The sequence below is a fragment of the Peromyscus leucopus genome, chromosome 9 (genome assembly GCF_004664715.2).
Source record: "Peromyscus leucopus breed LL Stock chromosome 9, UCI_PerLeu_2.1, whole genome shotgun sequence".
Classification (NCBI taxonomy): domain Eukaryota; kingdom Metazoa; phylum Chordata; class Mammalia; order Rodentia; family Cricetidae; genus Peromyscus; species Peromyscus leucopus.
The window spans coordinates 885062-903852 of record NC_051070.1 but is presented as its reverse complement, the minus strand read 5'-3'; the positions used below and the strand labels follow the sequence as shown (position 1 = coordinate 903852).

General features: G+C 37.9%; 1 protein-coding gene across 5 annotated transcripts in view; it reads right to left on the bottom strand.

Moving 5' to 3' along the window:
* Nalcn (sodium leak channel, non-selective) overlaps window positions 1-18791 on the bottom strand; it is a 309764-nt gene that overhangs the window by 140406 nt on the left and 150567 nt on the right. For all 5 annotated transcript variants that reach the window (XM_028868293.2, XM_028868291.2, XM_028868295.2 and 2 more), the window contains one exon: window positions 10842-11033. In XM_028868293.2, coding sequence (XP_028724126.1) covers window positions 10842-11033 — 192 coding nt within the window. The remainder of the gene's footprint in view (window positions 1-10841; window positions 11034-18791) is intronic.

The following is an 18791-nucleotide window of genomic DNA, read 5'->3' as shown; positions in this document are numbered from 1 at the left end:
CTATCTATCTATCTATCTATCTATCTATCTATCTATCTATCTATCATGTCTATCTACTATCTGTCTATCTCTATCTATCTATCATCTATCTATCTATCTATCTATCTATCATCTATCTATCTATCTATCTATCTATCTATCTATCTATCTATCAATCATCTATCTATCATCTCTATCATCTATCTATCTCATTTTTTTAGTCTTCAAAGGACTAATTAAGATGAATATTTTATTTTATTATTATTTTTTAATTTTATAATTTAATTTAATTTTACATATCAGCCACGGATTCCCTTGTCCCCCCCCCGACTTCTCCCAGCCCACCCCCATTCCCATCTCCTCCAGGGCAAAGACTTCCCTGAGGATTGAGTTTAACCTGGTAGATTCAGTCCAGGCAGGTCCAGTCCCTACTCACTAAGTTAATTTCTATTTCTATTTTTTCTGAACTACCATCCATAATTTTTCATTATTCCAAAATGTTTAATGCAAAATGACGTTTCATTTTTCCTAACTAAAAGATACATGAACATGTATTTGCTATAAAACTGTCTCCCTTAATAAACTACAGAATGGCCAAAAAAAGATGAATATTTTAAACTATAATTTGGGACTATTTTTAAAGTTTTAAACTTTTTATATAATAGGAAACTTAATAGCCACTGCTCAGTCTTATTTACAGAGTGACCTTTATGAGCTAGCTAGGTCTCTGACTATTGCTTAGAATTTAGTGTATGGTGCTAAGAATGTTCTCCGTGTTGTTTAGGAGTGACACTACCAGCTACTATCTGGACACAATGCTAACCAGTTTGTCATTATCTTGTCCCTCCAGCCTTCTCAACAATGCATTACCCATTTGCTTTATTTTATGGGTAACTGTAGACAAACATGAGAGAGACGTCAAAGAGCACAAATTTTTCTGCATGAAAGACTCAGCAACATATTTAATAACAGGTTCACCTTTGTATAATGGAAAATATGCTTAAAGAAGTCACCCAAAATTAATAAAATATTAGTAAATCTAACTAAAGGCTCACATTTGTTTTAAAGTTGGTTGAATAAGAAGACTGTTATCAGTGATTGTAGTGATTGTAGTGTGCTGGTAAATAACAGCTGGGGAACAGCAAATAAATTTACCAAACTAAAGTGAAATGAAAAATGCTAGGGCATGAGTATGAATATGTCATCAAGGGAAGTAATAATTCCTACAATGTTCACCCACATGACCATCAGTGACAATATAAAACAGGTAGAGTTGGCCAGCTCCACATTTGTCAGGAAGCATTAAAATCATTGCTAAAAGTATGTTCACAGGATATTATTACTGTGGAGGTAGTGATGAATCATCACAAAAATAAATCCAATTGGACCCAAACAGGACCAACAAAAATGTCTAAAGTCATATTGAAAAGGAAATAAAGTATTTTTAAAGGATTTGGGGGAGGGACAACAATGTCTAAAGTTATACTGAAAAGGAAATAAAGTATTTTTAAAGGATTGGACGGGGGAAAGACAATTGCATTAGGTTTGTCATTTCATTACTTTAAATTTTGAGCCAAGTTGCCACTTTCTGTTGGGGAGTCATGTCCAGGCGTGAGTAGCAATATGGTCTAGAGCTTTGGATGGGACTTACTTTATGGGCCTGTGGAGAATTTGACATAATAATGGCCTCACAGAAAGAATAAAATAAAATTACTTCCAAAGATGCCTGTTATTATTCAACTGGTCATAAACTTTTGTCTTTGGTCAATAAAAATGAATTTTATATAATGAATACACAGCCCAGAGAAATAATATGACTGACAGTATGATCTTTGGTGGCTCCCTGCATCCCAAATTCTTCATGGACTGGTTCCAGCCAACTACTCAGCCCTTCTCAGATGGTCCTTCCATGCCTTCAAGGTCTAAGTTTCTGATTTACTCATCATATTGTCCTTGTCCAGCTCCATTTCAGGCCCATTCCAAATCTTTACAACACACTCATGGATATGTTATTTGTCTCAGAAGCTTTGCAGACCTACTTTTCTTGGAAGCAATCTCTTCTTGCTATTAAAATAAGATTACATTTGGAGGCATGGCAGATGTGAACATAATACAGTCCTAGAATTTTCAAATGCCCACCAGTACATGATCAATATTACTTATAAATGAATATATGTATTGTAAGATATTGCACCTTTTAGACTAGTTGCTTTCTACTAAGAGATAAGTTATTATAATTCTTCCTTAAAGCCTTGACTATAGTAAACAGAAGGAGCTAATGAATGTGTCCTTGTCCACATGCCTCTCACCTCTATTACATAAGGAAAAGTAATAAATTTATGAAAGATAACAGACACATGATTGACTTAGACTTTATTACCAAACAGTTGCGTAAAATATTTTATGAAAAAAGACTTTCAGTGATTTAGAAGCTAGAGGGTGGAGACATGAGGATCTGAAGCTCAAAGAGGAGACAGCAATATAGAGATGTGAGCTCAAGCATTGAGACAATCAGGTTGTTCCCATAAGAATCCATCTTTCTTTCAGAAAAAAATAGTTAATGGAATGCTTTAAATCCTATTTAAAATTTATTAGGGAGCTTTTGTTTCTGATCACAAGTAGGAAAAAATTAGTTAAAAAAAGTAGTTAAAAAATTCCAGGGCTCAATTGCTACTACCCCCTCCAAAGAAGAGTAAATGTAGTTGGAAAGGGGATGGAGAGTGACTGAAGAAATTAAAAGGGAAAAGAGTGGATGTGTGAATATGATCTAAGTATATTGTATACATGTGTGAAATTACCAAAGCAAACATTATAAAATCCCAGGAAAATTTTAGCTAGGATGTTACAAATGTTTGTTTAAAGGCTTAGTTATGATCCTAAGAAAATAATGGAAAGTTCAGAGACCCAAAACTAGGAAGTGCTGGTTGAATTCCCCACCCTGAGGAGTTCATGATGTCTGAAGACTTTTTTGAGTGCTATGTCAGGCACAAGGAACATACCACAGATCCTACAGAGCTGAAATACTTGGGTCAAGCTGGATACTTGCTGGGTTCCTCTCTTGGTGTAGACTAGCTGGAAGAGAAGATGAGAAAGCAGCCTGTGTGCCTCACTGGACAGGGACAGCCTGTGTGCCTCACTGGACAGGGACAGTCTGTGTGCCTCACTGGACAGGGACAGTCTGTGTGCCTCACTGGACAGGGACAGTCTGTGTGCCTCACTGGACAGGGACAGTCTGTGTGCCTCACTGGACAGGGACAGTCTGTGTGCCCCACTGGACAGGGACAGTTTGTGCCTCACTGGACAGGGATAGCCTGTGCCTCACTGGACAGAGATAGCCTGTGTGCCTCACTGGACAGGGACAGTCTGTGTGCCTCACTGGACAGGGATAGCCTGTGTGCCCCACAGGCACCGCACCATGGGCAGAACACTGCAACTAACTGAAATAAAACAAAATGAAGAGCTTAGTGTTCACAGTAAGATGAAGCATCAACAGATGTAACCTGTTCTGGCCAAACCTAGTGCTGTGGGGTTTGAAGTTCAGAATTAGCTCATCCACTACTGACAGATTAACCACTAAATCTACTATGGAATTCAAGTCATTCATAATCTGCCATAATTGAAGATACATTTATTCTAAGACCAAGTAATTCTATTCCTAGATAAAAATTTATGTTCTGTGTGCACAAATAGATGTGTGATGATGCTTAGACCAGTACCATTTGGATTCACAAAGTTTATAAACAAACATCCAGCACTATTTGCATTGATTTTCTACTAAGGGGACAGACAAATGGGCCAGTTAGCAGTTTCACACAGCATCTAATCATTGGCTCCTGGTTTCTGTAATCTGAATGGCAGGACAGACATCATTCTGCTCATGGCCAGAGATTGAAATCATGATGTTACATGGGCTTTGCTCACATCTGGAGTTCAACCTCATTTGTGTTTGTATCAGAATCTATTTCTCAGAATGTGGGGAGAGAGATCAGATGGAGGCACCTAAGGACATCATATCTACCTCAACTTACCTAAGGATATTATATCTACTTCAATTTACCCAAGGACATCATATCTACCTCAGTTTACCTAAGAATATCATATCTATTTCAATTTACCTAAGAACATCAAATCTACCTCAATTTGTACATGTTAAACTCTGCACAGTTACAGATGTATTTTGATTTAATATTTTGTTGTAGTTATACAGGGGATTGCACGTAGTGTCTAAAACTTGAGCTATATAATTCAGCCTCTGTTAGATTATGTTATTTTTTTCCAGTACTTGGGTATCTATACCCTGTGTGTGCTAGGCAAACATTCTATACTGAGCTCTACCCTTAGTTTTATTTTTACTTTTGTTTCAAGACAAGATCTTATTGAGTTGCCCAGGTTGGCTTTAAACTCATCCTATAGCTGAGACAAGATTTGAATTTGTGATCCTCCTCACTCAGCTCCCAAGTAGTTGCCATTATAGATGTGAGCCAACAGTCTTGCTTATTTTTGAGATATTTCACAACAAAATTAAAAATATGATAAAAGGCAAAAGAGTGAATTAAAAATCAATAAATATATCAGCAGTAATAGTTGAACTAATATTGCTGAAGGTAAAATTAACCTTGAAGTTATTAGAAATGTACTCATATTCTCTCACTAAACATGGGAAATAGAGCAAAAAAAGAAGAGCACATTGTTTCTTCAAAATGTTCAGTAATTCTTTCAAGACAAGTAAAAGGATGATTAGTCACTTTAATAGTTGAAAGGAAACATGGACATTAATTTGTAATTAAGAGTTTTATAGAATTTATTGCATTTACAGTATAATAATTCTCTTGGACATAATTTTATAACTGAAAACTTAATAGATCAAGTAATTAGCATTTAGACTTTGCAAATTAAGGGAGTTTCTATCAAATAACTAATATTAATATTTAAATACTTCCTGATTTGGAGTGTGGTATATTACTTATGAATAAAAACTATCTATACTTGGATACAAGATAAAGAAATGAGGCCTATTGTAGTGTTAGTAGGGAGTTAGAATGGATAAAGATTAGTGTAGTAAATGTTTAGTGTATCCATTTTAGTAACATGTAGGCAGTTTCTTTATGTAGTAAGTATAGGGAAAAACTGAGCAAAACCTTAGAACAATGATGCTTATCAACATTTCTTTAAAAAGTATTAAAAAACACGATTTATTCCTTATATGTCAACCTCATGATTTCATTTTGCTGTAGGATGTTTATACCTTCTGTGTATCTTTGGTGGTCCAACTAAGGGTCACTGCCATAGCCTCTTCCTGAGTCTATTGGACTGCCTCTTTCTGCATGGTGAGTGCTGTTTCTAACTTGAAAGTCTTCCATAATTTATTTCATGCATCCTTCCATGGCCCTATAATTGTTGCTGGTAGTCACCTTCTAAGACAGCCAGGACTTATATCAAGTCAATATGAGCAGTTTACAATTTACTCAGGAGTATATCACATGACCTTTATTTTTTCTTTTGTATGTATTTGTACATGTGTGATGCTATGAGTATGTGTTTGTGTATATCCATATATGTGCAGGTGCACATATACATGTATGTATAAGACAGAGGTCAACATTGTGTTTCTTTCTCAATAATTTTCTATCTTAAACTTTAAGATGGTATTTCACTGGGCCTGGAGCTCACTGCCACAGATAGACTAGATGGCCAGTGAGCTCCAGGGAACCACCTGTCTCTCCATCCTCAGTGCTGGTATTACAGACACAGAATGCCCATGGACTTTTACACTGGTTCTTGGAATCCAAACATAAATCCTCATACTTCTGTGGAAATCACTTTACTCATCAAAATGTCTCTCCTGTCTCCATCATGGGATTTTTCTTATAGAACTGTTAACAATTATACTATGCTTTGACTAATACTATGAAAAACCCAACCTACCCCAAGTACCTAACCAACAGATAAGATACAAAGGGGAGAGGAAACTGGAAATATAGCTCAACCAGTAAAGTACTTGCCATCAATGCCAAGAACCTGAGTTTTATTTCTAGAGCTCTTGTAAGAGAAAGCCAAGAGACATGGACGTGAGCTCAGGGTGTGAAGTCCTTGCTACATTAGGACTCCCAGCACGCATATAAATACCAGGTGCAGTCACACTACTCTAACCACAGAGCTGGGAGAGTAGCTGAGACACTTATCACAGGATTTGCTGGCCAGCCAATGTAGCAAAAACTTCAAATTCAAGGTTCAGTGAGAGATCACATATGAATGGAGTGTAGAGTGTTAGAGGAAGATACCTAGCATAAATTGAATTCAAATGTGTACACATGGGCAACAGTACCATCATAAACATGTGCACACACTAAATATACAAATATTTGAACTTACACTTGCCCACTTCACCAAAATAAAAGGTGTTGTGGGATGTGCTTGCAATTCCAGCCCATGGGATCAGGAGGTAGAGAGAGTGGCCCCCTGGGGTTGACTGGCCTAGCTAATTTAATTAGTTATAGGTCTATAAAAAAGCGAGTTGGATATTCTTTGAGGAATGATACCCAAACTTGTCATCTCACTTTCACATGATTGCCTTACATGTGTGCACTGCACCTGTATGAACACATACCTACATACACATACATGTGGGGGAGAGAGGAAGGGAGGGAGGAAGGAAGAGAGGGAGGAAAAGATGGAGAGAGGGAGGGAGGAAAGGAGAGAGAGAGAGAGAGAGAGAACTTCCATGTGTTTTTAATCATCTTCCCTGATGCTTTATCATCAGCCAATAACTACCCACAGTTTGTGCTTTGTTTGAATGGGAAGGATCATGTCTTCCTCTTGTAGTTGCAATACTTTGAATGTTTCTTGTGAAATTTAATTATGTTCCCAGGAGCTTAACTTCTGATTGTGCTCATGTGCAGGGATATACCCCACCCTCCTCTTGTTATCACTGTTCTGGATGTCAGCACTGCCATTAGCTCAGTGACTGAGAAGGGACAGAGGGTAACCTGATTTCCTTGGGATATTGGAGTGATCTGGGAGAAAGGAATGGTGGGGTTACTAGACATCTGAACATTTAATGCCAGTTTATGACTGGAAAATAGAGCTAAGCTGAAGGGGCAAGTCAGGGAAAGGTTTAGAAAGCAGAGTAGCCTTTAATACAGGCACCAATCTCAAACACACCATGCAAGGTGTATTAGAACCTCTTAGAATGCTGTCTAATCCCAGGTGTGTTATTTTTGTATATTTTTCAGTATGTATAATGGAGGAAAACCCAGCACTTTTACTTATATGTTGGTTATGAAGAAAACCTTAGAGAATAATTTGCCCAGCACCACACGGCTACAAATATGATGTGCCAGAAGGTAAAACTGGAACCTGTGGCAGAATTTCAAGTTCTTGAATGCAGTAATTATCACATGGGTCCATGGCCCAACTCATATCCCCTGAGTCTAAACACTGCCGGAAACCCCAAAAACATGTCTTTCAAAAAAATGTTCACTTAGTAGCAAAATCTGATCTGGCATGAGACTTAACTAATTGTCTTTATTTGTTTGTTTAAATGCACTACAGAAATATTAATGCATTGGTTACAAGGTGCCTCTTGCGATGGCCCTGCTGGTAACATTACCCTTCTAACAGCTGGAACTTCTGTACTCAAAAAGCTTTTGGGTAAGGGAAATAAACATTGAGGCAAATTAGAGGAAATGGTAAAAGATGAAGGTATACAATTAAAATAAGGTAATTTGTAAAGGACAGAACTGCCTTTTGTTCTTTTATTTTGCCTGTGCCAAGAAAAATGGTTGACACAGTGTCCTTCAACAGTGTTCTGAATCAGATTAGAGGGATGTATGGATGAAGACAGTATCAGTTCCGGTGGTATGGAGTGGAAGATGGACATGCACTGAAGAGGAGCTACAGGAAGAAAAGGTGGGCTTTCTGAAGCAGCTTTAATCCTTGCCTACATCTACTAATCACAGGAAGCAGAGCAGACCCATTTATGGAGAAACCTATGTGCCATTCTTCATAATACATCCCAGGCAAACTCCTCTGCCTGACAATGTTGGTATACATCCAGGACATTACAGTTCCCTGGAGGGAGCTGCAGTCACAGAATCAGTCCCTCCACTGGGAAGCCATGCTCTAGGGCATAGCCATTCTCCTTGGCTCAGGTGCCTCTCCTAGAGGCTTTGTTAGGGACCCCACTAGAGTGCTCTTCTTTGTGGTGATATTTTATTTGTGCTTTGATAAATAAAGCTTGCTTGGGGCCGGGCGGTGGTGGCGCACGCCTTTAATTCCAGCACTTGGGAGGCCAAGCCAGGCAGATCTTTGTGAGTTTGAGGCCAGCCTGGTCTACAGAGTGAGATCCAGGAAAGGCACAAAGCTACACAGAGAAACCCTGTCTCGAAAAACCAAAAAAAAAAATAAAAATAATAAATAAATAAATAAATAAATAAATAAATAAATAAATAAATAAATCTTGTAGATCAGGGGGAAAAGGCCAGGCATTCTAAGTAAACAAAGTCTATCAGCACACGTCCTTAATCTGATCACTTATCAGTCAGGATCTCTGTGTGTTCCAGGTCATGCTTGGGAACAGAGCCAAGCATGGTGACACATGCCTTTAATCCCAGTACCAACCATAGAGACCAGGAGGTCTGTACAGACAGGCAGTGACCAGAAAGTGAGGTATCTGGGCTAAGAGCCAATGAGAGGGCAGAAAAGCAAGGCATATAACGGCATGGGTAGACAGGAAGTAGCTTGCATTTGGAAGCTGCAGAGTTGGTGAGGTAAGGTTAACTGGTGGTTTTTCCTATTTCCCTGATCTCTAAGGTGTTCACCCTTATATTTGACTCGGTGTTTTTTATTTAGTGAGACCATTTAAAAATTTGTCTATACTTTTTTTTTATTCTAGATAAGTGCATTTCCATGCCTGGATCCTCACTCTTTTTGGTAACCATCTTGGCTTATGAAAGACAGGAACTTTCATTTCATGACTTCTCAGAAGTAAAAGATCCATCTACCATGTACTACCTTGCAGTCTCACCTGCTCTCAGCTTATGCTGTTCTTTGGGGACAAGAGCTATGAGGATGAGGGCTGCTTTTGACGTGCTCAGTGCTTCTGTTTGAATAGCACATTGAGTGAATAGCATGCCTGCAAATTTCATTGGTTCCTAGTCCTTGTTGACAACGCTGTGCTCTAGATCTTAATACTTGTCTAAGGCTAACCTTTGTGCTCATGTTCGGGATCTTGCCTTCTCCCTCACTAGGAACCTATTGCCTTTGTCCTTCTTATGGCACATGTTTTAAACCTCACCCTCCTGTAGAGCCCTGTCTTACATCTTCCTCTCACCACTGGCTACTCTGATGGTTGGGTTTTGTTAACTTGACACAAACTTAGATATATCTGGGGATAAGGAATCTTAATGGAGAAAATGCCTCCATAAAATTGGCCTGTAGGCAAGTCTCCAGGGTTTTGTCTTGAATAACGATTGATGTGGGAGGACTCAGCTCACATGTGGGCAGTGCCACCCCTGGGCTTGTGGTTCTGAGTGCTATAAGAACAGACTGAGCAAGCCATGGGGAATAAGCTAGTGTGAAGCGTTCCTTCACAGCTTTTGCTTCAATTCCTGCCTTGAGTCCCTTCCTGGGCTTCCCTCAATGGACTGTGAACTGAAATATGTAAATCCTTTCCCCTCTGAGTTGCTTTTGGTCACAGTGTTTAACAAAGCAGTAGAACACAGTTATCAACTACTCTTTATCTTTCCTCTGAAAACATGCTTATCTTAGACCTTTTGCACTTTCTATACCAACAACCCTATGGCTACATCATTTGCTCACCAGGGGTCACCTATTCCAACAAGTCTTTCTGAACTTTTCCATCCTGGTCATGGGTCTCCCTCTAGGGTTCTAGGGTACCTTGTGCCTGCATAGCTATGTGTTTATTTGCTGGCCCCTCCCCTCAACTGAGAGGTTAGAAGGACCTAAAGTTTAGTTCCATCTATATACTTAGTATAATTAACATTTCCTGATTTGTTGTAAGTATGAAGCAAATGGATGTATGGATGAAAAATTTGTATCATAAAAGGATAAATTCTAACACTGATAGCTGTTACAAATTTAGAATAAAAATTAATTAAAATATACCTTATTAATACCTCCATTAAAAAAAACCTTTCTACTACCAAAGCTGTTAAAAACACATTTTATCTTGTTTTAATCCATGATTATTTTCCCACAAACATAGGTCTTATTATTGCAACTTTTGGTGAGAACACATATTGTCTTGTCTCAGTCACTAGACTGTTATGTTAGGTTTAATCAGTCTACATGGGTCCTTTTAGTCAGGGACTAAATGCTAAATCCTGTTTATAGAGTCATTTGTTCCTTACCCCTTGTGAATTTTAACACAAATGAAGAAGTCAGATCATCTACTAAAGTCATCTGAAATTTGATTATAATAACTAGACAATCCAAAGTTTGCTTTTAGGTTAGATGCAACATAAAAAGATGAACTATAAAATAAGCCTAAAATATGTTACATCTCACAAAAATGGACATTTTAGTTAAAATTTCTGCTTCATTGTAAGTCACAGTCATGAAGGACCATTGCTCCCATTTTTTCTCTTACTGATGTTTTGTGGCATTCATAGTATTATTTCCAAAATTTTAGAATTAATGTGTACTCTGATGGTGCTGAAAATGTATTCAAGTAACTACACCCTGCAGAACAGACTATTCAAAATCCTAAAATTTAATGTTCTCAAGTTATCAAAGATATGGTAATGCTTTTGAACCAGGACTAAAATGAAATTCCTTTGGGGTTAATCACCATTGCTAAAATAAGAACAATGGATTAAACTGGCCATGTGTCAAGTTCTCACCCTTGGAAATGTGGTGAATCTGTCCAGTTCTTCAACGAAGCAGAACATCTGCAAGCTGATGGCTGACATAACAATCAAGAGGCTGGCAGTGAACACCACCAAGCTTCCAAGCTTTTTTCCAGGACCAAATATCTTGTATACAAAGTCTTCCAATGCAGGTGAAATCTTAATAAGCCGGACCACCCGAAGAACCTAGTTATGGAGAAAAAGATATACATGCTAGAAACAGAATTTTAAAGAAATCCATACTAACTATCATTTTTCATGGTACTGTGTAAAAAAGTCATAATTTTCCATTTCATCTGGAGACTAAAAATAGCAATATGGTAACTAAGACATCCCTAGCATATGGTCGGTCATATAGTGAGAACACAGCAAGTCTCAAATCAATGAGTAAGGACAAACATTGGCAAATGTTAGACATACAATATGATCATTCAAAATGGTATTAACTAGTACATACTGTTGACATGAAACTAATATTTTCCCAATGCTTAATACCTAAGTAAACATTTAATTCAGCATTAGTTATGTTTAATGTCTCTTGCAATAAGCCTTCCTAGGTATTACACACTCATAATGGGGAAAAATCAAACATCTATCAAGGTCTGGCTCAGACTCCTACTCCAACATCTATTTTCTCCTTCTTCCTTTAAATAGATTTTCCTGAGTTTTAGCCAAGTGCAACCCAGGGCAACAGCCTCTGTTCTCTAGCCTCTGCATCTGCACTCTCTAGCTGAGTGTGCCTAATGATCTAGGCTCAGGCTTAACAGATAATGTAAACAAGAGTCTTGTGCAACTATAGGCATGGCAAATCAAACTTGCCATAGATATTTATTTTCTGTTTCTCTGGACTAAAAATGGAAACAGATGGAATGGTACCCATGAACACAAACAGAAAGACTTGCAAAGACTATGAAAAGTCAGATATAACCTAACAGGCTGGATCCTTTGATGATCTTGTGGAACAAAAGCACCTGTTTTCCCTGGGTGATCACCAACTGCTGGAGAGAAACAAGCTTCACTCTGAGATAACCCCTGTGTTTTTAGAGCTTTTCTGTATTTGCTTAATTTGTCATCTCTACTCTACAGATGTTATGTATTATACCACATATTTATTAGGAAGGAATTTGCAAATCCAAACCCAAAGACAAACAATAAATTAGTTTTTAAATTTAAAATATTAATTATGTGCCAAACATGTTAGGGAAATAGTTTTATGGTACTATTATAAAAAAGCATAAAGCAGATATCAGCTCTGAAGGGAATATAATATGATTAAGAAATATAAGTTGAAGGATTGAAATATGGCTCCATAGTTAAGAGTATTGGCTGTTCCTGTGAAGAACTGGGCTCGGTTCACAGCACCCCCATCAGGTTGCTCACAGCCACTATAACTCCTGTTCTAGAGTATTTGACGCCCTTTCCTAGCCTCCACAGGCACAAGGCATGCATGTAGTACACATATATACATGCAGGCAAAGCACTCATGTACAAAAAATAAAAATAAATAAACCTTTAAAAAAAGTATAAATTGGCGTGTAATAAAAAGCTGAAATAAAGATGACATTTTCCACTAGGTGTAAGGTGTCATCATTTTTTTGATTACCTCCAAGGAATAAACAAAAATGTTAATTAATATATGACAGGCCACTGATAATAAGAGACATTCCAAGTTTAGAAATCCTAAATTCAAAAACTGTGTTATTAGCATAAACAAAACATCATACACAGAAGGGCAATCCTAGATGGTTCAGTATCCATAGGAGTCAAGGTTGCCTGGAAAAGATGAATATCTTATTTGGTATATTTTAAAAGTGAGTTCTTAGTGTTTTTCACATGTAAAATAGCTGCTGGCTTTTGCTTTTCCAGTGTTCTTCTTGTGTTTCCAAACTTTCATTTCTGCTGTTTGCTTAGACCCTGACTGAGGCTTAGGCAGAGCCTCCCAGCTTCCATATCCCAGGCCTGGCTAGAATATTCAGAGACCTCACTATCCTCAGGAATTTTGCAAGAACCATGTAAGGCCCAAATGTTTGGGAAGCCATCTTTGCCAACTACATGGAACAAGCCTGTTTAAGAAAGAAGTCAACAGAAAAGTAAAGAAATAGGTAGAGTCCCTATGAAACCAAATAACCTTCATCCTCTGAATTCCACCATATATGAAGCCTTATCTACTTCCCTAGACTTTTATTCAATAGGAAACACTGATGGGGAACGTTATTGCCCCTACTCTGAGAATGGATTCACAGCTTGCAGTATATCGAGTAAATTAACTGCACACATGACTGGATGAGTTGTGAGGATGCATACTTAGAACCTTAATGCTTCGTGGTCTAGCTGCTAGCTTTTCGTTCTATAATTCCTGACACATTCCAAGCCTGCCACTCAACTGTGGCCATCCTCCCACCTCTGGAATGCTGAGATCACATGCCTGGCTGATATTCTTCTTAACTGGATTGATAGGTTTGTAATCAAGATATTTCATTGTTTTCACTATCAGGCATATCATCCATAATTGTGTCCTAAGACATAGACACAAATTGTTCATGCTGATAGTTCAAATCCAGACAGCCCTGTCCAAGAACAACTAATGACAGGCATGTTTAGTGTGCTAGTTAATGTTCTCTTGTTATGACAAAAATTTCTCTGAACAAAGTAAGTTAAAGAGAGAAAAAATTTATTTTGGTGCTGTGGAATGTCGTTCTGTATGCTGTGATTGTGTGCTGCTCGGACTGATTGATAAATAAAATACTGATTGGCCAGAAGCCATGTAGGAAGTATAGGAAGGGTAAGCAGATGAGGAGAATTCTGGAAAGAGGAAGGCTGAGTCAAGAGTCACCAGCCAGATGACAGAGGAAGCAAGATGATAAGGCAGAACTGAGAAAAGGTACCAAGCCACGTGGCTAAACACAGATAAGAATTATGTGTTAATTTAAGTGTAAGAGCTAGTCAGTAATAAGCCTGAGCTGATGGCTGATCAGTTATAAATAATATTAAGCTTCTATGTGATTATTTTTAAAAAGGCTGCAGGACTGTGGATGGAGAGATTTGTAACAACTGCAGGCCAGGCAGGACACAGGAAATCTTCTGACTACATTTTGGCTCACAGTTTGAGAGGATTTACTCCATCATGGTGATTTGATCCGTTTGGGTCCTTAGACTACATGCTGTTACCACCTAGATAGCATTTTGTGTGCCTTACTAATATCCTGGTTGAATCTCACTCTAATCATGCTGATGGTCAAGATTAGCTATTATATTTAATATGCATGTTTATTCACGAGATTTTTAAGACACATTTAAAATTCTTAAGCAAACTACTTCACTATTGGCTTCTAAAAATCAAGACAGAATCCTATAAATGGTGAGGTGTTTATGTCCAAAGACATGATAGAACAGCCAGAGCTGTCAGAGCACTTTTGTGATTTTAACAGGCTCTTGTTCATAAAAGCCCAGTCGTAGGTCTGGGTTTGTGAGTACGTGTTTTTAATTTTTGTGGACTATGGTTTCATGTCTGTTTCTGCAATTTTATGTTGAGTTATAAGTTGTATTATGAAAGCTAGAGTTAGCATTGTTCTAAATGCGATGGATTTGTTATTACCAATAAGTAAAATCATGAAGTTGGAAAGCATTTTCCTCTAAGGCAGTGGTTCTCAACCTGTGGGTAATGACCCCCTAGCCAAATCTCTCTCTAAAAGTACCTACATCATCGTTCAAAACAGTAGCAAAATTACAGCTATGAAGTAGCAACAAAAATAATTTTATAGTTGGGAGTCACTACAACATGAGGAATTGTATTAAAGGGTTGAAGCTTTAAGAATGTTGATAATGACTGATCTAAGTAATTAAATCTTATTTCTCTAAGATAATTTTTAAAATTCTGCTGCCATTTTATTCCTCAACTATTTAAAAATATCCCTTCAGAGAGTATTAATGTATATTCTGATATTCCCATAATAAATTAAACAAATGCTAGTCAGAAATTTGACTGCATTTGAAATGTTTTCGATTAGACTACTGCATGTATTTTAATAATAATTTTATATTAATTTAATAGCACAATGAGCACATTATAATATCAAATGATTATGAAAATGTAATTAATAATTAACATTTATTAAGTAATTATAAAGCAAAGCTATCCAAAAATATCACATTTGAAAAAGATATATAATTGTTATAAAAGAATAATTACAAGTATCATTATTTAGCCACCATAAAACAAAAATTAAACATTTGTAAGTAATAATATAAGATGAATTAAAATATGTAAAGGTAAATTTTACAACCCTTAGTACATCCATTGTAAACTATTGTTCTGTAACAACATTTACAAGGAAGGTATACATTTGAAATAAATTCATATCTTCTCCTCTTCTTATTTTTATTTAAGTTATTTATAATATTTTACATTCCAGTCACAGTTTTCCCTCCCTCCTCGCCTTCCATTTCCTCTCCCCCTCCTCTCTGCCCCCCTCAATCTACTACTCTATTTCTGTTCAGAAAGTGGCAGGCCTCCCATGGGTATCAACAAAGCATGGCATGTCAAATTGTGGTTAGACTAAGCACCTCCCCTTGTATTTAGGCTGAGCAAGGCAAACCAGTTTGAGGAATAGGTTCCCAAGAGCCAGCCAAAGAATTAGGGACAGCCTCCTGCTCCCATTGTTAGGAGCCCCACAAACAGACCAAGCTATACAACTGTCACATATGTAGAGGTCTTAGGCTGGTCCCATGCAGACCCCTTGGTTGTTGGTTCAGACTCTGTGAGTTCCTGTGCACCAGACTAGCTGTTTCTGTGGGTTTTATTGTGATGTCCCTGACTGCTCTTGCTCCCATGATCCTTCTTCCCTCTCTTCAGCAGGATTCCCTGAGCTCAGCCTAATATTTGGCTGTGGGTCTCTGCATCTGTTTCCATCAGTTACTGGATGAAAGTTCTCTGATGACAATTGAGTTAGTCACCAATCTAATCACAAGAGATGGCAAGTTCAGGCTGTACATCCACTGCTGCCAGGAGTCTTAGCTGGGGTTGCTCTTATAGACTCATGGGAGTTTCCCTTGCATCTAGTTTCTATCTGTCCCTAAAAAGCCACACCCTCCAGTCATCTTTTTCAGTACTCTCCCCCTCCACCCACCCTCAATCTGATCCCTCAAGTTCCTATTCCTACCAGCCCCCAGTCCACCCAGGAGATCTTTTCTATTTCCCCTTCCCTGGGAGATCAATAATTCTCCACTTGATCCCTCCTTTCTACCTAGCCTCTTGGAGTCTGTGGATTGTAGCGTAGTTATCCCTTACTTTACAGTTAATATTCAGTTATGAGTGAGTTCATACCATGTTTTTCTTTCTGGGTTCATGTTACCTTATCAGGATTGCTGTGGATATCATTCTGTATAAATAAAACACTGACTGGCCAGTGGCCAGGCAGGAAGTATAGGTGGGACAAGGAGAGAGAAGAATTCTGGGAAGTGGAAGGCTGAGTGAGGGAGAGACTGCCAGTTGCCATCATGAAAAGAAACATGTGAACATGATGGTAGGCCACGAGCCACGTGGCAAGGTATAGATTTATAGAAGTGGATTAATTTAAGATATAAGAACAGTTAGCAAGAAGCCTGGCACGGCCATACAGTTTGTAAGCAATATAAGTCTCTGTGTTTATTTGGTTGGGTCTGAGCGGCTGTGGGACTAACGGGTGACAGAGATTTGTCCTGACTGTGGGCCAGGCAGGAAAACTCTAGCTACACAGGATATTCATTTTTTTCTCTAGTTCCATCCATTTGCCTTCAAATTTCCTGATGTCATTGGTTTTAACAGCTCAACAATACTCCATTGTGTAAATGTACTACCTTTTCTTTATTAATTCTTCAGTTTTGGGGCATCTAGGTTGTTCTCAGGTTCTAGCTACTACAAATAATGTTGCTAGGAATGTAGCTGAGCAAGTGTCCTTGTGGTATGATTGAGCATCCTTTGGGTATATGCCTAGGAGTAGTATCACTGGGTCTTGAGATAGACTGATTCCCAATTTTCTGAAAAATTGCCACATTGGTATCCAAAGAGATTGTACAAGTTTGTACTCCCACCAGAAATGGAGGAGTGTTCTGCTTGCTCCGCACCATCTCCAGCATAAGCTGTCATTTGTGGTTTTGATCTTAGTAATTCCAACAGGTGTAAGGTGGAATCTCAGAGTCATTTTGATTTGCATTTCTCTGATGGCTAAGGATTTTGAACATTCTGTTAAGTGTTTCTCTACCATTTGAGATTCTTCTGTTGAGAATTCTGTTTAGGACTGTGCTCCATTTCTTACTTATAGTGTTTGGGTTTTTGCTGCCTGGTTTCTTGAGTCTTTATATATTTTGGAGATAAGCTGTTGCAGGATATTTGATGTAAAAATGTGTTGCTGTTTTACCATGTCTGCGTAAGGTACCTGATTGGTTTAATAAAAAGCTGAATAGCCAACAGTTAGGCAGGAGAGGTTAGGTGAGACTTCCAGGTGGAGAGACGAATAAGGGGTATGAATCTAGGTGCAGAGGGAACTCCAGTGAGACACTGATGAAGCTGGATGTACATTATGGAGGATAAGTATCAAGCCATTTGGCAGAGCACAGATTAATATAAATGGGTTAATTCAAGTTATAAGAGCTAGTTGGGGACAAGTATAAGCTAACCCAAAGCTTTCATAATTAATAATAAGTCTCTGTGTCATTATTTGGGGGCTGACAGTCCAAAGAAAGTCTGACAACAAAGTACAACTACAATCCATACTCTGTTGGATGTGGGGTAGGTGAAGATCTTTTCCCATTCTGTAGGCTGCCGTTTTGTCGTGTTGACAGTGTCCTTTGCCTTAAGAAGCTTTTCAGTTTCATGAGATCCCATTTATTAATTGTTAATCTTAGTGTCTGTACTACTGGTGTTCTATTCAGGAAGTTGTTTTCTGTCCCAATGCATTCAAGGCTATTCTCTAGTTTCTCTATCAGGTTAAGTGTAACTGGATTTATGCTGAGGTCTTTGATCCACTTGGACTTGAGTTTTGTGCAAGGTGATAGATATGGATCTATTTACAGTTTTTTTTTTTTTTTACATGCCAACATCGAGTTATGACAGTCTCATTTTGTTGAAGATGCTTTCTTTTCCCCATTTGGCTTCTTTGTCAAAAATCAGTGTCTGTAAGTGTGTGAATTTATGTCTGGGTCTTTGATTTTATTCCATTGATCAATGTGTCTATTTTTATGCCAATACCATGCTATTTTTACTACTATAGCTCTGTAGTAGAGCTTGAGATCATGGATGGTGATATCTCCAGCTTTTATTTCATTATACAGGGTTGTTTTAGCTATCCTGGGTTTTTCGTTTTTCTATATGGATTTGAATATTGTTGTTTCAAAGTCTGTAAAGAATTGTGTTGGAATTTTGATGGGGACTGCATTGAATCTGTAGATTGCTTTTGTTAAGATCCATTTTTTTCTATGTTAATCTTACCAACCTTTGGGATATATTTCCATCTTCTGATATCTTCTCCAATTTATTTCTGCAAAGACTTGAAGTTTTTGTAGTATAGATCTTTCACTTGCTTGGTCACAGTCACACCAAGATATTATATATTATTTGTGGCTATTTATGGCTAGACACTGATTAAAATTGATTTTGTCATGAATTATCTTATTTTCTCTGTCTATGGTGATTGAATTTTGCTGGGAATAGCAGTCTGGGCTGACATCCATAGTCTTTTAGAGTCTGCAAGAGGTCTGTCCAAGCTCTTCTGGCTTTTAAAATCTCCATTGAGAAGCTGTCTATAATTCTGATAGGTCTGCTTTTAGATGTTACTTGGCCTTTTTTCTTTGCAGATTTTAATATTCTTTCTTTATTCTATATGCTTGGTGTTTTGATTATTGTAGTGGGTAGCCATTCCAGTTTGGATCTGGCAGTTCCAACCCCCATTGAGACTCTGGCAACAGGGG